This window comes from Coffea arabica, chromosome 5e (assembly GCF_036785885.1).
Source record: "Coffea arabica cultivar ET-39 chromosome 5e, Coffea Arabica ET-39 HiFi, whole genome shotgun sequence".
Taxonomy (NCBI): Eukaryota; Viridiplantae; Streptophyta; class Magnoliopsida; order Gentianales; family Rubiaceae; genus Coffea; species Coffea arabica.
In genome coordinates this window covers 45,993,546-46,012,762 of record NC_092318.1, presented here as the reverse complement: position 1 = coordinate 46,012,762, position 19,217 = coordinate 45,993,546, and the positions used below count along the sequence as shown (strand labels likewise).

The 19,217-nt window shown below is 33.9% G+C and overlaps 2 protein-coding genes across 3 annotated transcripts; one reads left to right on the top strand and one right to left on the bottom strand.

Moving 5' to 3' along the window:
• Positions 1-803: 803 nt before the first annotated feature.
• Positions 804-7,851, top strand: LOC113743418 (uncharacterized). 2 transcript variants are annotated; one of them, XM_072048780.1, is made up of 4 exons: positions 804-1,847; positions 3,349-5,352; positions 7,153-7,513; positions 7,587-7,851. In XM_072048780.1, the coding sequence occupies exons 1-3, from the start codon at positions 860-862 to the stop codon at positions 7,509-7,511; spliced, it is 3,351 nt and encodes a 1,116-aa protein (XP_071904881.1). In that variant the 5' UTR covers positions 804-859; the 3' UTR covers positions 7,512-7,513; positions 7,587-7,851. The 2 variants fall into 2 exon arrangements, with proteins under 2 accessions (XP_071904881.1, XP_027127214.2); XM_027271413.2 differs by having other exon boundaries at positions 7,153-7,851.
• Positions 7,852-8,236: 385 nt separating this feature from the next.
• Positions 8,237-11,572, bottom strand: LOC140006607 (putative cyclin-D6-1). The gene is made up of 6 exons (XM_072048779.1): positions 11,085-11,572; positions 10,908-11,003; positions 10,615-10,816; positions 10,370-10,500; positions 9,969-10,219; positions 8,237-8,473 (listed from the first exon to the last, which is right to left on the bottom strand). Exons 1-6 carry the CDS (start codon positions 11,352-11,354, stop codon positions 8,386-8,388), a joined length of 1,038 nt encoding a protein of 345 aa, XP_071904880.1. The 5' UTR covers positions 11,355-11,572; the 3' UTR covers positions 8,237-8,385.
• Positions 11,573-19,217: the final 7,645 nt, after the last annotated feature.

Below are 19,217 nucleotides of genomic sequence, written 5' to 3'. Positions count from 1 at the left end.
ATGAACTTCCTGTATCTTGTTTATGATGTTTACTTGGTTATTTGACACTATAATTTTGAACAAGTTATTTAACAATTTTATTTATCTAATCATGTTTACTGGCCATTAACTATGATAATTTCAATGTATTAGATTTGCAATGAGAATTAAATTTAACACCAAGTGCACTCATGAGAGTAGACGTGAACTTTTTTTTGACTTTGGTGGTGTTATTTCATGTAATTTCACCGAAGAAATGAATTTATATTTAATTTTATAACTACGAAAGTAGTTATAGTTTGATAACAAGTATAGATGATTCACTACAAGAATATGTTTTACATAGATTAGAAATTACACCATGTTTAGTTAAGATAATAACATTTAATTAACCAGTAATTTTACTTGTAAGAGTAGGAAGGAATTTCATAACCGTAGGAGCTTTGTAATGTCATTTTCACTTTATTTAATTTTATAATTGTAGATTAGATTTACTTGCTTTAATTTGTGGTTATCTAAAGAATAAAGAAATTGAAAACTATTGGTAATTGACAATTTTTTCTAGAGGATTGACACCTAATATCCCCTATAAATGATCTGGGAGAAAATAGAGGGTATTTAGGTTTTTAAAATTTGATGTAAAGTAAAAAATCAAAAAGAACCAGCGTTGACTTGCTATGCAGTAGTATGTTTTAATCTAGAAGATAATTCCATAACCAAATTTCATCCGGTCAGAATTCATGCTTTTATTGTCTCATCTTTGTCCTCGCATACGTGCATTAGATGTACCAAGTGTCTGGTATATATATATAAGTACATGTAATAGGCATTATTAGCCGTGTCCGTTGTCTTAAATGCTAGCAAAACTGAGAGTATAATCATGAAGGAATTATCTCACTTGTATTTTCCCCTCGGACTCTTCTTGCTATGTTCTCTCTTCTCTTGCTTAGCCATGGTCACCCCCAACATTACCTCGGATCAATCAGCCTTTCTCTCATTGAAAGCCAAAATCACTGGGAATCCTCACGAAATCTTGGCAAGCAACTGGTCGGCTACTTCCTCAGTTTGTGACTGGAGAGGAGTCACTTGCGGCTCTCGCCACCGCAGAGTCACTGCCTTGAATATCTCCAACTTGGGCCTCACCGGCATCATTCCTCCACAACTGGGCAATCTCTCATTTCTCATGTCTCTCGATATGAGCAGGAACAACTTTTACGGAGAACTTCCCCATGAATTGATTCGTCTGTCCAGGTTACAAGTCCTCAGTTTAGGCGTTAACATGCTTAGAGGAAATATTCCCTCTTGGGTTGGTTCCTTCCAACAACTCCAACACTTTTCTCTAAAGAACAATAGCTTTACAGGCTTTATCCCACCTTCTATCTCCAACATGTCCAAGCTAGAGACATTAAGTCTGCAGTTTAATTCTCTACAAGGAGCATTACCAATCGACATTGGGAATTTAAACAAGTTGAAGCAAATAGTCCTGGTCTATAATCAGCTTTTCGGTTTTCTGCCACTGGGGATGTTCAATATTTCCTCACTGCAAGTTATTGCACTTCAAAATAATAGCTTATCTGGCAGTCTTCCATCCAGCATATGTTCCCGTCTTCAAGGACTCACATGGCTTGACCTTGGCCGCAACAAATTAAGTGGTGTGATACCACCATCGTTATCGGAGTGTTCGAAGCTTCAGGTACTGTTGTTGTTTCACAACAACTTTAGTGGAGTGATACCGGAAGGATTTGGGAACTTGACGGCGCTCAAGGGACTAAGTCTTGGCTGGAACAATTTGATTGGAGTGATACCGGAAGGATTTGGGAACTTGACGGCGCTCGAGCGACTATATCTTGATGGGAACAATTTACACGGTACCTTCCTAACTATTTGATATACTATTAATTACTGGGTGCTTGAATGTAAAATCTCATGTCACCAAAGCTAGAGACATTAAGAGTATATAAACTGTCATTTAAATCTTTGCAAGGGACAATTCCAATGGAGATTGGGAAATTAAAAAAGTTGAAGCGAATTGTCCTGGACTATAATCAGCTTTCAGGGTTTCTGCCACTGGGGCTGTTCAATATTTCCTCGCTGCCCGCGCTGGGTTGTTCGGATGGTGGAGGCGGGGTCTTTACTCCAAGTCCACCTGGGTTCGATTCCAGTCCGCAATCCAATTGTGTATGTCCTAGGCATCGATCGGGCCCGCTCTGCCTGGACGCTGTGGGATTAGTCGGGTGGTTCCGGATATCCACAGTGTCAAAAAAAAAAAAAAAAAAAAAAAGGTATTGCCCTTCAAAATAATCGCTTATCTGGCAGTCTTCCATCCAGCATATGTCCCCGTCTTCAAGGACTCACATGGCTTGACATAATAAGTTGCGTGTATTAATAAGTATCCCTTGACCTTGGTATGCATCACAAAGTCCGTAATCTAATGTAACTTTGTTTTATATTTTAGAATAAATATTTCAAAGCTAATGAATCACGGTGCTTGAATATAAAATCTCATGTCACCAAAGCTAGAAACATCAATTCTCTACGAGGGACAATTCTAATAGAGATTCGGAATCTAAACAAATTGAAGATAGTGAACATCAACAATTAACAATCAGATTTCCTGTCCTTTGCCATTGGGGGTGTTAAATATTTCGTCATTGGAGACTATTACTTTTGCTGGTAATAGCCCAACTCTTTTTGCATTTTAGCTGAAATTAGAAAAAAAAAAGAGCTACATATTGCTATTTATATATTCTCAAACAATTAAATAATATATTGATTAGTAATTTGAAGGCTTGTATGAAGGAAATCCGGAGTTACACAAATTATAGAATAACATAAAGGTAATTACTTATCAAACCTGAAAAAATAGTTGGTAACACTTTCGGTAACTAAAGAAGAATACAAAGAATTTTCTTATTAAACATATGTGGTAGTAAAAAAGACCGTATAACATTTCCAGACGTAATAATCAAAATATGAATGACACAATCACCTCAGCAAACTACCAAAGCTTAGGCTTCCCTTTTTTTTATTTTAAATTTTGTGTGAAGTTATATATATATATATATATATATATATAAGCTTGAATATTTTTATATGGTTTTTTCTAGATTTTATCATGTTTGTAATTATTAACCATATTAATCTGCAAAAATATATGCATTTATCTGAAAGAAAAAACAATTCCATGTTGATTATATATGCAAATTTGCCTTTCTATTGCCTTCAAAGCCTATTGACTTAAATATCTCTTGGTTGTTGTGAAAGTATTTTATCTGAAAAAAAAAAAAAGCAATTCCTTGTAACAAAGACGAAGGTTTTAAGTAAATTTTTTAAAATATTTTAGCATTTGTAAACGTGAAAACTCTCTAGGTAGTATTCCGCAAAAGTTTGGCAACCTAAAGCATCTTGAAGAACTTGTTTTGGGCTTCAATAGCCTAACTGGATCCATACCAGCCCAAATATTCAACATCTCGACACTGCGAATACTGGAGCTATCGAACAATAAGCTTTCTGGAAGGCTTCCGTCATCCACGGGTTATGGATTGATCAACCTTGAATGGCTTGATCTCTTTTTGAATGAGTTGGATGGAGTAATACCAGCTTCAATCTCAAATGCGTCTAAGCTTACTATGTTAGAATTGGGTCAAAATAGATTCTGCGGTCCAGTTCCAAACTCTCTTGGAAACCTAAGACTTCTAAGACATTTGGAACTCACTGGTAATCATTTGACAACTGAACCTTCATCGAGAGAATTGAGCTTTATCAGTTACTTAACAAATTGCAAGTATCTAAAAAGTTTAGCTTTTGCTGGAAATCCGCTGCACGGTTTTCTTCCGATGTCAGTTAAAAATCTCTCAACTTCTATGGAGAGATTCGATGCAAGTGGTTGCAGAATCAAGGGAAGCATTGCCGATGGAATTGGGAATTTGAGCAGCCTAATCATTTTGACTCTAGAAGGAAATCACCTCAGTGGGCCCGTTCCGAGCACAATGGAATACTTGCAAAATCTTCAAGCATTGTTTTTGGGTGATAATCAATTAAGTGGTTCAATTCCAGATTGCATTTGCAAGTTAAAGGGATTGTACCAAATGTATGTGGGACAAAACAATTTTCGTGGGTCAATACCATCATGCCTAAATAATATAAGTTCCTTGGGAGAAATTGACTTTGCCGGGAACTTATTAAACTCAAGCATACCTGGTAGCTTGTGGAACCTCACCGATCTCTTGAAGTTGAACCTGTCATATAATTCATTGAGTGGCTCACTACCTTATGAAACTGGAAATTTGAAGGTAGTAACACTATTAGATTTGTCAGGAAATCACCTTAATGGGAATATTCCAAGTTCCTTGGGAGGCTTGCAACGTTTAGCAAAGCTTTCATTAGCACAAAATAAACTTCAGGGACCTGTTCCAGACTCTCTCAATCAGATGTTCAGCTTGGAATTTTTGGATCTATCCAATAATAATCTATCAGGTCCAATACCAAAGTCCTTGGAGACACTTATATATCTCAATTACATTAATCTTTCTTTCAACCACTTCAGAGGAGAAATTCCCTCTAGTGGTCCTTTCAAGAAGTTCACATATGAATCATTCATGTTTAATGATGACTTGTGTGGCGCTCAAAGATTTCATGTTCCTCCATGTCGTTCTCCTCGGATTCACAAATCGAGTCAAAAGAAAGTATTTCACATGCTAGGCATTCTATCAGGTATTGCAGCAACAATAATTGCTGTTACAGCTGCTGCAATTTTACTTTTAAGACGCCCAAGGAATGATGGGGTTTCAAGAAATACTGATTTGTTGCCCATGGGTTTGCCAAAAAGGATTTCATACTCTGAACTCGTGCAAGCAACCAATGGTTATGACGAAAGGAATTTACTTGGCAAAGGGAGTTTCGGATCTGTATATAAGGGTATTTTAACGGATGGGACAGTTGTAGCCGTAAAAGTTTTCACTTTACTAGCAGATGTCAATTCCAGGAGTTTTGATACAGAGTGTGAAGTTCTACGCAACCTTCGCCATAGAAACCTAACCAAAGTGATTGGTAGCTGCTCTAACTTGGACTTTAAAGCCTTAGTGCTTGAGTATAAGTCCAATGGGAGCCTTGAGAAATGGTTATACTCCCACAACCATTGCCTGGATCTGCTGCAAAGGATAAGCACAATGATGGATGTTGCTTCCGCATTGGAATATCTCCATTTTGGTTATATAGCACCAGTGGTTCACTGCGATCTGAAACCTAGCAACATATTACTAGATGAAAGTATGGTTGCTCATGTCAGTGATGTTGGTATGGCAAAGTTTTTGGATGAAGAAGATAGTGTTCTACATACCAAGACACTTGCAACGCTTGGATACTTGGCACCAGGTTTGGCATATTTGACTTCTTTTTAGTTGCTTTTTTATCCCTTTTTTAAGTGAATTTAGAGCTGGCAAAAAAGTCCAAAACCCAACAACTCGCTCAATCCGCCCATTAATTTTAAATGATGGGTTGGGTCAATTGGATTATGGGTTTTGTTGGGTTGGGTAAGAACAACCCAACTTATTCATTGGGCGGGTTGAATTTTTGTTTGGGTACCCAATACCCAACTTGTTTAAAAGTAACTCAAAATAATAAATATAATATTCAATACACATATGCCCAACTATTTGTATTTAGACATGTGTTAATAATTCATTGATTAATTTGTATTCAAAATTCTCATATATATATATATATATATTTTTTTTTTCAATCAATTTTTTTAATTTTTATTTAAAAGAAAAAAAATTTAAAATAAAAACTCATGCTTATTTTACTTTTATAACAGTAGTTAAACTTGTTCAACTTCTATAATAATTTATTATGCCTTTTAAGAGTATGTTGTTTTCCTCCCTTTTTTTTTTCTTTTTTTTTTTTGTGGTTGTTCTCAAGTTGCTACTTGCTTTTGTTTGTTAATATTTTGTGTACATAAAATAGAGTTTTAAATGTGTTCTAATTGCATTCCTTTTTAATATTTCGTGATTGCTTTTGTTTGTTAATATTTCATGTACGTATAATATTGTACAAATTTCTTTTTTAACATTTCAACATTATATAATTTCAGATTCTTCAAATTTACAAATAAAAGCTTACTTTGTATCAGCCTAATTTTTTGCTAATTCAAAATAATGCGATCCCGATGTGGTAAAAATGTCAGAATAGTTCATGAATTCTCCTCTCGTAAACAGGATTTCAACTAAACTTACGACACACATCATTTTACTCCCTAATTCTAACAACAAACAAACAGTTTGGCTAATGGAATTAATAGATATTCCTATAATTAAGAGAATCTTTAGGTGTTACATTTTTTCAGAGAATTACAATTACTTTAAGAAAGGTTTTTCAAAGGAGGAGTAGAATAATTGTAATTGTGCGTATTCACATGTTAAATTATGATATAATATGAGCCTATTAACAGCATCGTTAGAAATATCATATTCATAATTAATCGGGCATCCAGCAAAAAGTTGCTTATTATGATACAAAACAAGTAGGCATGGTCTCACACAATCCCAAATATAAATTCCCTATATAACATGTCTTATTTATTAAGAGTAGATGCATGGCACAAATCAAAGTTTTTTAAGGGACAGAAAAATTGATAGTGGATCAATGGAAGAGATTATTGAAAAGATTAAGGTGGTGTTTTGTGTGTGTGTGTGGGGAGGGGGGCGCTATGCTCTTCGTTAAATGTACAATTTATTATCTAAAATTCACAATACAAGCAATATAAAATATTATTCTATTTATGATATGTTTCCAAGGAACTTAAGAAGTGAGTGTATGTATGTGTGTGTGAAAATACATTTATGTATGTGAAAGTGTGTTTATATGTGTGAAAAAAATCTTTGTTGTGTGTTAAAATGTATGTGAAAAAGTTTATGTATTAAAATGTATTAATTAATATGTTGGGTCATGTTTGAGTCCTGGGTTTGAAATAACCCAATATAACCCAATCCAAAATCAACCCAATTTAAAGTTGGATGGGTTGGGTATAACCCATTTAAGTGAAAATCCAATATTAACACGCCCAAAATCCGCCCAACCCGCCCAATTTCCAGCTATAAGTGAATTATATGTCAATCTTCCAAGTTTTCTATTTTTTTTTGCTTTAAGCGTGATGTATTGCCTTTCATATCATAGAGTATGGACTTGAAGGGCAGGTGTCAACAAGGGTTGATGTGTATAGTTTTGGCATTGTTTTGATGGAAACCTTTTCAAGAATGAAGCCTAGTGATGAAATGTTCAAAGATGATTTGAGCCTGAAGAGTTGGATTGAAGAATCTCTGCCTAATGCAACAACTCATGTTATAGATGCAAACTTACTTGGGCGACAAGATGAGCATTTCAATGAGAAATTGGAGTGTATTTCAGTGATCTTCAAATTGGCTTTGAGTTGCTGTGCAGAATGCCCACGAGATCGGACTAATATGAAGGATGTTGTGGCAGCACTTCAAAAAATAAAATGTCAAATTGAGTTTTTTCCGAATATCTCGGCTTGAAAGTACGTTTCTTACTTAATCCAACTGATCAACTTTGTTCCACTCAAATAATCTTTCCAATGTCTTTTGTTGCAGGATGATGCCAAGATTTGAAACATGAAGCAAAATAAGTTATATTATCCACCTTAAGTATGCTGATATATCAATAATATATTATTAAGATGCCAAAGTTTTTTTTTCTCGTCTCAAAAAAATTTGTTCTGTCAATGTATTTGTATGTACCCAATTTCAAGTTCATTTTCTTAGTTGTCATTTGAAAGGCATCCAGAGGAAAAACTGCATTTGCATAGTTCGGTTTCATGAAAATCTTTATTAGATTTTTATATTTTGTACGCTTAAACCTGTTTCTTCCTTTTTTCTTTTGCTTGTGCAATAATCTTCTGCGATGACAATGATGAAACTTGAGTTGGCAGTGGCACCACTAGTATTGTAAAGTATTTTACTCTTAAATTGGTATTGTTTCGGTACATAGTTCAACAAGTACTTTTTGTTTTGAATAACGTGTAATTTGAACTTTTTAAAATGTATTCATATCTTTATTTAGTTCATAATAGAGGATAAAATGATTGAATTTAATATTTTATTCTTTAAAACATAAAAAGTTATTTTAAAAGTATCAAATTTGAACTTTTGTTAAAAATGCTTTTAACACTAAAAGCTTGACTCGTAATTTTATGGGATTGTGTTCATTGAACGCCTCAAAAGCACTTATAGTACTCAAAAGTATCTTCTTCTTTTTTACCAAAAGCACCGTAATCCCAAACCAGCCTTTCGTATCATTTCATCTCTTACAACAAGGAAAACAGTCAAATAGTTTTACTCACACAAACATGCAATTGATTCTGAAATCAACATCTCTATGTAGAGCTTCATATTATACAAACGCCACCAGACATTCTGTCATATCCACCAAGGTGGTCCAAATTCGATTGTGTGATTGTGTGGTGACTTTCATCGACTGCCTACAGGGGATATCAATTGTAGGGTCAAATTTCTGAGATAGCGAGGTCTCACAGATGTAATTTACGGGGGACCATCAAATCCATTTAATGGAAAGTTTATGGTGTTTAGCATCAAATCAACAGGAGTTCCAATTGGTGTCTCATGAGTAACGAGCTCTTAATATGCCTTCGATTAGATTGATGGGATCCTACATTGTAGGCTATTGTAGCCCAAAAACCATAACAGACAACTTTTTTGATGTCTCCCTTGATGACTCTTTTTGGCCCAACATGGATCAAATCCAGAGTGGATGAAAACCTCATATAAGTCTTTTAAAACTTGAAAGTATTTTGAAAACTTTCCTTTATTTGTGTGCCTATTTAAACTAAATGCTCGTGCAATATCTCTAACAGCTTTGTTAGATAATGTTGATTATGGTAAGTAACTTTGGAAAAGTTTTAAAAAAATGGAAAATCGAGAATACATCAAGTGCTAGATCGTGTACAAGAGTTAGACAAGGGAATACTAAGGAGTTATAATTGCTGAAGGGTGACAAATATACACACCTCTGTTGGTAAGACACTTGACTTATAATCGAGAGTTTGCTGGTTTGAGTTATTAAAAGGTAATCACTGTGGATCCTCTTAATTTAAAAAGAAAGAATTGACAAATATATGCATTAGAACGTAAAATTGTAGAGGTTGGGATCAAGTTTCACCAAAAAAATAAAAAGGGTTATCCTTCCATAACTGAACTGCAAAATTACAAGTCATAAAAAAAAAAATCAAATTTTACATATACTATAAGATCTAAAAGGGTTAAGGAACTCATATAAACAGCCTATCTTCCATGCCAGAATAAAGATCTTTATTGTACCTATATGTGATTATTATTCTTCCTTCAAGACATGATAAAAAAGACATAGAACCATCAACAGGCAGCAAACAAAGAGAAAGAAAAAGACAAAGGCATGCAAGATTCAACCCTACATGCACTCAAAGCCACATTTTGTCTTTGTTCCTCATCTCCATAAACAGAAAGGAATAAAAATTCTTTTTGTTATCTCTCTCCTAATCTTTTCTTTCCTTTGTTTTTAACCCCCCACCCCACCCCAATAGTGATAGCAGCAGCAGTAAAAGTCACCAACCAAACCAACCAAGAAGACCAAATCAATACAATGATTTATCATCTCATCAGTCATCGGTCTACTCACTCTTAACCAATTTTTCAACTCCTCATCCATTTAAAAGAATTCCAATTCATTTCCATCACTATCAAACCGGTAGTAGTCAATGCTTGCTAGCTCAAGTGGACTCTGCCTCAACTTTTTTCATGTTTAGTTCTTTGATGCAAAAGATACAGTCACTCTCCAATGGACCAGTGCTGCCCTTCTGCTATGTTTTCAGGGTCATAAATTTATAGGGCTTTTAGTCTTCCAAATCTCGCATCAAATCTTATATTGTAGAAGTAGCTGATAATAGAGCTTGAAATATTAATTCTTGCTAGCACTTTTACCTCTGGGAAAGCTTCTCATTATATTCATTTTGGCTTTTGAACCCACCAATCTTTCGACGTTTCGGGACTTTCTCAAGCCTAAATGTGGCCTCACTAGGGTTGGTCTGCTCGATGTCTGAGCTTGATGAGCTCGAGCAGTGCAAATCCAGCACATTGGCTGGTGTGTTTGAGCTGGATACCATGTCCAAAACTGACTCATAATCTTCCATTGCCATTTCTTGCATCATTTTATAACAGTTTAAAAGATTTTCCTGTATCAAGATTGCCCACATAACAAGAATGTTTTTATCAGTAAAACAATCGCCTGGAGAGAATCAAACCCTCGTTCTAAAAGAAGACATGGGAAGGGTGGGAAAAGCAATGCAGGCACAAGAGAAGAAAAGGAAGACAGGGGGTATTACCTTATTTACATATGAACAGCTTGAGATTGCATTCCTAAAACAGGGAAACTGCAGAGGGAATAATTCATGAGAAGCAGAGAGAAGTGCTGAGGCTGATATTACTGATGGCTTGAATTCCCACAACTTGATTTCTGAAAATGCAAAACAAAACTTTATCAACCCTTCTGTTTCAAATGATAATGTTGTTAAGCAACACAAAGGATATGAGGGCTCAAAGCCTTAAACATGAAGTGGATATTATTTACCATTTTGAGCTTTGAGGATGATTTTAGTAGCTCTAGATTTGAGGGCTTGAGTTGATGGAAGGTCTTTGAATTTGAACAAAGAGATGAAGCAGTTGATGAAACAGAATGGTGTGATGGACCTCATTCGCCATTTAAGAGCTCCAAGAATGAACAACTCCATTCTTTCAATTGTTTGTGCATCAAATATAAACCCACCATCATGCTGCAACGATAAAATGAAAAGCCATTTTCTTTAAAGTTCAGCAAAATTTTGTTTTTACCAAATAATTCAACGTAAAACATAGCATACTTACCTGAATATCGGAGACAGAGGACTCTGTTTTTCTCATCTTCATAGCTAATGAAACACAAGAAACTGCGACAAGTCCCAAGATCCATGGCTTCTCTTCCTGCATTAAAAAACATCTACTAAAACAAACATTTCACTTAAGCGAAAAATATGAACAATTTTGAGTGAAGAATCCAGTTACCGATAATGGTTGGCTAGAGAGGAACCGATCAAGATAATTGATGGCAAGATAAGATAATAACGGATCAAAGTTCTGAGAAAAGTTGAAGATTAAAGAGACAATTTTCTCTCTAACATTATACTGAAGGCTTAAATGTTTTAGACTCTGACTGTAAGTTTCTGAAGGCATGTGATCAGCTTCAATGTTAAATAGGGAAGTCACAGTTGAGTCTTCTTTGAGCAGTTCTTGAGAAATTGGTAAAGGGTTTTCAAGATTGAACTCGAATTCCATTGACGATGGCTTGAAGGAACCTTTTTTTTTCTTGCTGGTTTTTTCACTGTTATTTATGGAATGAAAAAAGGGCAGAGAGAATGGTACTAGTACTAGTTGTCTACTGCAGCAACTACAACATTGTTGAATGAAGAGAGGCAAGAGAGAAAGAGAGAAGAGACAGAGGAGAGTTAATGATAAGAAGAAGAAAAGGCGAGACACTGAGACTTGAGAGTTCGCTGTCTCTTCTTAAAGAAAGAAGCCGTGGAGAGACTTCAATTTCACTTCTTTGTGCCTTTATTTTGTTGGTTATTTTACTCTTTTATCATCGGGAAGGAAAATAGGGAAGGGAGGTGGTGGTGGAGAATATAATAGTTGTAAAAATTAAATATGTTTAGGTGCATTAAGCTTTCTCCATTAAATTTATATGTGTGCATATAAACCCCTCCCCCAACCCACACACACATATATGTGTATATGTCTGTATACGTGTATGTATATCTATATATGTATGTATGTATGTTTGTTATGTATGTAGTGTGTACATGCAGGCATATATTGATATGTATGTATGTATGTATATATATATTAAGTAGGGAATGAATGAGATTTAAAAAGTGGCGAGCGAAAAAGAATTTTAAATCTTGGACTTTTAATTCATTATATCAAAGGAGAAAGGGATATAGATATGCATCTATTTTCTTGGCTATATCAAATTTATTTTTGATGTTAAATGCAAGGATTTTTTCTTTTGACTTTCTAAAAATAATATTAATACAGGTATTTTTCCTAAAACAGAAAAAGGGATAAAAAAAAACAGGTCTTTTGATAGTAACTACTATATCAACAGGCAAGGTTAAGTGCATTAATGCTGAAAATGGTAACATTTTATACATTTGGCAGTTTGTAGTACGAGGCTGAGGATTGTTCAAATTGTCACTCCAAGCTCTCCTGGTTAAGAAATTTTAGGGTCTTGACTTTCATGCTTGCTTATTCTGATTTGAAATAATTAATTGATAAAATTTACATAACCAGCAGGAAAAAAAAGAATATGTTATGTGGTAAAGCACATAAAAGCAGTTTTATGATGTGAACATAATCTTTTGGAATATGGATGACAACTATAATAATTAGCACGTTTAGTTCATTTGAAGTTATAAAAAACAGAAGTTTGTAATGGTGCCATGGTGGTTAAAGATTAAAGGTGAATAACAAAATATGAGATCTTGACAATTCACTTACCAACCATCAAATTTGTCCATATCTCTACAATTTTAAGGATTGTGATTTACTTTCTATAGAATAGCTCTTAACTTAGCTGGCGCTTTAAAATTTGGATCAACGACTGATTTGTTTTCTCCTAAGATGAATAAGAAGTACAAAAACAAAAAAAAAAAAAATGCTTTCTACCATTTGCATCAAATATTGCAAAATTTAAGAACTACTTTCAAGAACGATTTTGGATGATTCAATAGGATAGGTAATACTGATTAAGTATAATTTATAGTGTTAGTGTGTTTAAAAAGTGAAATTAAAATTAAAAAAAGCCTAAACATAAAGGTATAAGAGGACAATAAATATGAGTATGCGCATTCATAAGACAAACGTATCACTTTGATTTTGAGCATGCATTATGAAATTTGATTATGTAAAATAAACTTGAATATATCCCACGTAAACCGCATTAATACATAACATATATCCTAGATGACAATTGAGGCGGGTATCTGCCCTGCGCGGGGGAGGGGGGGGGCTAATGGGGTGGGGGGAATTTTTCCCCCCATTTAGAAATGGGCCCGGGGAACCCATTTAAAAAAATAATATATATATGTATGTATATAATTATATATATAATATTTAATTTAATTAGTTACAAATTTATAATAATGATATTATTAATTATATGTATTATATAATGGATATTAATATATGTAATATAATTGATATTATCAATTATACATGTCCACTAATAGAAATTATTAATTAGTTATAATAAATTAACTAATACATTTATACTAAATTCCTAATTACATTTAACACAATAACACTTTTTTCTTAAAAAAACAATAATGACTTAATAATTATATTTGTGTCAAAAGTGAAAACTTAATTACTTTAGTTATATTTTTTCATCATGTTAGATTGTATTCAAATAACTTTTGTTTGATTGTTTTTATAAGTTGTGAAATTACAATCGATAATAACTTGGTGATGTGTTGATATTTTAATACTTGATTATTTGCTAAAATTTGACTATAAAAAAAATTATCTGACAATTTTTTTTTAGTCCTGCAGGTGGGAGCGAGGCGAGGCGGGGGACGGGGCAGGGGCAGGGGCAGGGGGAATTAGTGGGCAGCATGGCAATCCCGCCCGTTGCCATCCCTCTCTAGAACAAGTCCAAATTCATATAAACTTGTGAATATTATGGGCAGAATTTATACTAACAAAATAACTGCATCCATGACAAAGAATAGTTTGCACAAATGAATGAATGATTGGTGCATTGATTTCTTATGTCCTGGAAAAATTGACAAAAATAAGTGGGTCTATACCTACGTTCCTCCCACGGGTTGATGCATCACTAGACATGGAGAACGACAAATTAAGACAGTTTTGAAATCTTGCCTCTTTGCATCAAACCAAATAACTACTCCAAGTGGAAGAAGTGTTGAAAATCCACTCCCTAAATTCATACAAATATTAACCTCCAAATCTCAGTACAAACCAATAGTGTGTTTTCAACTCCGTGGCAGATTGACAGCTTAGGCTTTGTGTCCTCAAATGTATGGCCTTTTCTGACTCAGTACAAGAAGATTATCAATAAGACAAACATAATTGGAACTTCAATGCAAGCAATACGGCTATGTCACTCTAGTTTGAAGTGCAGCTAACTAAAACTCTTTTTATGGGTTTTAGAGGAAACTAAAGTCAATGTGGAAGATCCCTTTGCTTTTGATATAAGTCAAAGCTCTAGGTTTAAATAAACCAAATTTGTCTTCACTAGTACTAGTATTGGTTTTCCCATAAAGGCAGACTTTCAGACAATGGATTACTGGAACAAGACTACAAGAGCTAAAAACATAAGGAAAATCATACACTGAACCACATACTGATTATACAGCATACATAAGTATAAGTTAAAAGATGACTCATCTCTTGATATTTGGAAGTTCTTATATTTGCATTTATCGTTTAGTCATATTGTGTTTTTATTTTTCGACAAGTCATATTGTGTTTTTAGAATTGCTTTTTGTAAGTAAATTCAAAACATCATATATTTATGTTAGGAGTTTCAAGTGGTGGAAATATTTAATGGGACATTCTTTTTCTTTCTATTTTCAAGCTATTTATATGCAGTCACAAATCGTGCAAAACACATACTGTCATGTTATACGAATTCTGTATGAAATATGGATCTTGTGCTTAAAGAAATTTGTACTTTTATTAGTCATCAAATCTCCTAAACGTGTCCTCAAGACCCAATTCAGTTAGTAGAGATATTCATCAGGTGACCGTGAGATCTCTAATTCAACTCTCAAATCTTTCGTTTCCTTCTTTCTTCTTGTAATTAAGGCTTGAAAGTCACCCTTTGAATAAAAAAAAAATGAAAAAAAATCTCCTAAATGCATATCTCAAATCCATGTGATCAGTAAGTATATAATTGAGTGTTTGGATAGTGTATTATTTGAAATATTATTTGGAATAATTACTGTAACACTTTTTGTGATGTGATGTATGTGAGATAAAAAGGTGGTTGGAAATATAAAAATGTGGGTTGAAAAATGTGTCTATGATGCAAGCGAAATATTATTTGGGATAATTGAGATATCCAAACAAGCGAATGTTTGGCTATGAATTTGCAATGGTAAAACTTTGGGACAAGACCAGAACAACCGAAAACTATTTAACCAGTACATGATAGAAATTGCCTAGTATTCCTATTAATAGGTGAAATTTCAATTTTTGATTTATTTCGTAAATTTGGGACCATTCAAGGGCAGGTTTTCTTTCCCTTTCGTATTGTCTCAGAGTTGACAGGATATGCTGAATCTGTCTTCAGAAACAATTATTGCTTGTGACCCTTTACGTAAAAATCCTCTTCTCTAGTAGAGACTTGGATCGAAAACTGGGGAAAGAATGGAAGTAACTAGGGAATATAAACAAGTTCGTTTCTATTACTTCATTGACCTCGTTTGACCCAAGTCCTTTGGAGAATTAATCCTACATGCAAATGAACATATTGCCATAAAAATAAAACAGAATTTAGATTTCTATGCTATATGTAGACATTAATCTTTTATCTAATGTAAACCCTAATGTTAAAATGGTCAAATAAATTAATTTTCACATGACAAAGCTATATACTTGCCTAAATTGTTACGGCTAGATTTCTTTTTAGCTTAATATATTATGTATAAAATTTGTCATGTTTTATCCATTATTTACATTGAAAAATTTTAACTCTAGCCTCAAAATTAAAGTTCATTCATACTGTTATTGATTATGCCATAACATATAAATATTCACCAAAAGTAGTCTAGCTTGATGATTACTCAGGGATGGTTACGGACCAAAAAGCAATCATTATAAGCACTGTAGAACTTATATTATGTGTCGAACTTGTATTTAAGATAGGCTCGTAAATATTACGAGTTGCAACCAATAAATACGAGTAATAATTTGGTATTTTCCTATCTTCCAAGAACTAAAGGTATAAATGAAATGATTCATGCTGGAATTCCATGTGATGATGTGAAGCAACAATGGTTGATGTCCCTCGAACTGAGATAGGTAGGCGATTCAAGTACTGCTATAATTTTGAGGGACGGACTTATTAGAGACCCTTTTATAGAATCCTCATAAAAGCTTTTGGTTAGTACATAATGCCTACGCTTGGACAAGAAACCTAACCATGGTCCCTCAATCAGTGAAGGTATAAAGCTAATTGGAACAGTACCATTGCTGCAACAAGTCTTCTAGTGAATAGAAGGGTCTCATGCTTGGCCATTAATTATTTAAGTTCTTTTCAGCTTTCAGGCCCCCACAAGGCAAAAATTCCGAACCTACCTTTTGAAATAGTTCACCAATCCATGGAACTCTTTGACCTAGAGTTCTTTTGTATGAGATCCATAAGAACATGGCTACGCTAATATAATTTGGTTTTGTCGGTAAGGTCAGGTTGGATCACTTCTTTAACCGAAAAAAAAAAATGTCGAATGTTTGAGTGTCGCTGTCAATGTGAGAATTATATTTGTAAGTGACCTATAAGATTTTCTGCAAGTAACTTACAATTTTAAAAATATGTTCTAATCCTCAGTGATGATCGGAATTGAATCCATTCAAACCTTTTCTTTACAAAGAAGTGAGAAAAATAAGAGCATGGCCATTCCAAAAAGCTCTCACAAGGCGAAAAGAGAACATATGGAACATAAAAATCACTTCTTACTTTAATTATAGAGCACCATTAAGAAAAAAAAATAAGAAAAGATAGATTACTTGTTAGAACAGGCACAGTCTCCTATTTGACAACCGAAGATTGCATAGTCAAATATTGACTTTTTGTTCTTGACCTAGTCAAATGAATTATATCATGTATATTATATACACCAAATGAATTACATTGCATAAATCATACCTAATCCATTGCATAATTTCATATTTACCGCTTAAACACAAAGAATGCACCTAATACCTTGAAAATCATTTGTCAAACAAAGAAAAGGCGATCTTACAATTAACAATAAGACGTTGAGTTATTATGATTTGTTTCCCACAAAATTGTGACAATTCATTCTGATGCATATCATTTTTTTTTTTATAAAATTGTAAAATATTATACACTGATAATGTATAAAAAAAATAAAACTTACTCTATACCTATACAAGTATTATTTTCCTTTCCCATTGAATTTGAGGCTATTAGGTGACCGTCGCTAGGAAAGACAAAGGTAACATAGATAGTTGTAGTCTCAGCTGGAAAAGTAAGACTTAAATAGTGATGCAAAATGTGTCAGACAGAATAAACCACCATTATAGTGGAACAACCATATTGAAAATGACTATTTCGATTATTTCTGTATGATTATCTGACGCAATTCACATTCTGCGGTCAGACAAGTTAAGGTCAATGTCTTTCTTCGGATTCCAATAATGTTATGGGATTCTAAGTGTATATAATTACTAAGTATAAGATCACTTTCTGGGCACAAATTGTACTAGCAAAAACAAATAAATAATTAAACAGTAGAAATCAAGTTTTACTCCAATAAGAGTAAAATATGGTTGGAGACATGACGAGAGACACAAAAAAGAATGGGGAAATGAGAAGAAGGCAAACAGCTTTTAAAAGTGTTTCATAACTTCGAAATGCCTTTGAAGAACGTTCCCTTGCGTTTCTTTTTACATTTGTTCTGAGATTGCCCATCTCGTACGTTTTGCCTTTATCTATTCATTTCTGGAAGCTTTAATTGGTTTCCATCTTTTACTACTCTTACTTTCTTTAGAATCTTTACTTGGTGGTAGTGTCTTACTTTCTTTTCCCTAACATTGCAAGTAGATTCTCACTCCATGCATTGGTACTAGAGAAAGCCTATTCAAAGAGAGAAATCATCTCGTCATTTAACCTATCTCGTCTTGGGAGAGCAATGGGACGGATGATTTGGAAAAAGAAATGTAAATGAGAAATCTCGAATTTGAACCCTTTTATTTATAAAATACAAAAAAAAAATCCCTACCCCATTTTAGAATAAGGTCAATCTTGGTTATTTGTTATTTAGATGTAAAGGTTATTAGAAAGTTTTAATATTTCAAAAACAAGATAATAATGCAAGAAAGGTGTAAGTAAATTTAAAATAGAGGAATGTAAATTTAGCTTTTCTTAATGTACTTGGAGGTAATCCACATCCATTCCTAGGAGACCTCGCTCCAAAACTCTCCACATAGGCAACAATTTTAGAGGGTAAAATTTATGTACTAAAACAACTTTACAACTTTCCAAAGTCATTTCATTTGGGAAGATAGGAAGGTTTAAAGCCATTCTAGACAATTGTGCATATTAGTTTACATAATGTACATATAATTCAAGTCACACTACTATCTTACAATTTACACTTTGGCAAAGTGCATCTTTTAATGTGGAAGAAGAAAACAAAAACAAAAAATAAAGTATTGAGATTTGGCATGGAAGAACATCCTTTATCTCCCCTCTCCACTTAAACTCACTAACATGAACTTTTCCGTTCCTTTCTTTTCCTTTTCCAAGCCAAATGATAAACTAAGTCTTTTTTTCCCCTTCTCCTTTCATTTCTAATCCAATAAAACGGATGAAATTTGTTTTTGTGCACTCTCATTTTCTTTATTTTCTTCGGAAGTCCTTTCACTTCCTTTCCCTCCCTTTCCTTCAATCCAAACGGTGAACTCAAAAGACGATGCTTAGAATAGACCCTTAAGGCCGTTTGTTGCATAATTTTTGTACAACAGATTTTGAAACTATTGTATACTTCGAAATATCCTAATTAATGTGCTGCTGAATTTGGTCAGATATTGCTAAAAGGTGCACATACAAAATTGCAGGCTGTGAACTATGTGATTGTGTGAAGGGCAGCAAGCAGGAAAAATGAGCGGGAAGTGAATGGAGTGGCATACACAGAGGGAGAGACACACACATGCAATCACATGATGAGTGGAAATATCACGCCATTCCCCCATGCAGAAAACATAATCATTGTATTTCTGTTAAATTTGATAGCTATATATCCAGTAGAGTCAAGAGTTACATATACTACAACTGGAGTGGGCCTTCATCTTCTGCTTGGGACAAAATCATAAACCTACATTCCATTATTTATGTACTTTTGGAATACATTGCCAGTGCATTTGCAGGAG

Bases quoted from the DNA above. Each gene is read 5' to 3' on its own strand.
- LOC113743418 (XM_072048780.1), top strand. From the start codon at position 860: ATGAAGGAATTATCTCACTTGTATTTTCCCCTCGGACTCTTCTTGCTA. The intron at 1,848-3,348 runs GTACCTTCCTAA...AAAACTCTCTAG, and splicing joins TGATGGGAACAATTTACACG to GTAGTATTCCGCAAAAGTTT. The intron at 5,353-7,152 runs GTTTGGCATATT...TTCATATCATAG, and splicing joins GCTTGGATACTTGGCACCAG to AGTATGGACTTGAAGGGCAG.
- LOC140006607 (XM_072048779.1), bottom strand. From the start codon at position 11,354: ATGGAATTCGAGTTCAATCTTGAAAACCCTTTACCAATTTCTCAAGAA. The intron at 11,004-11,084 runs GTAACTGGATTC...TTTTTAATGCAG, and splicing joins TCTCTAGCCAACCATTATCG to GAAGAGAAGCCATGGATCTT. The intron at 10,220-10,369 runs GTAATACCCCCT...ATCTTGATACAG, and splicing joins GCTGTTCATATGTAAATAAG to GAAAATCTTTTAAACTGTTA.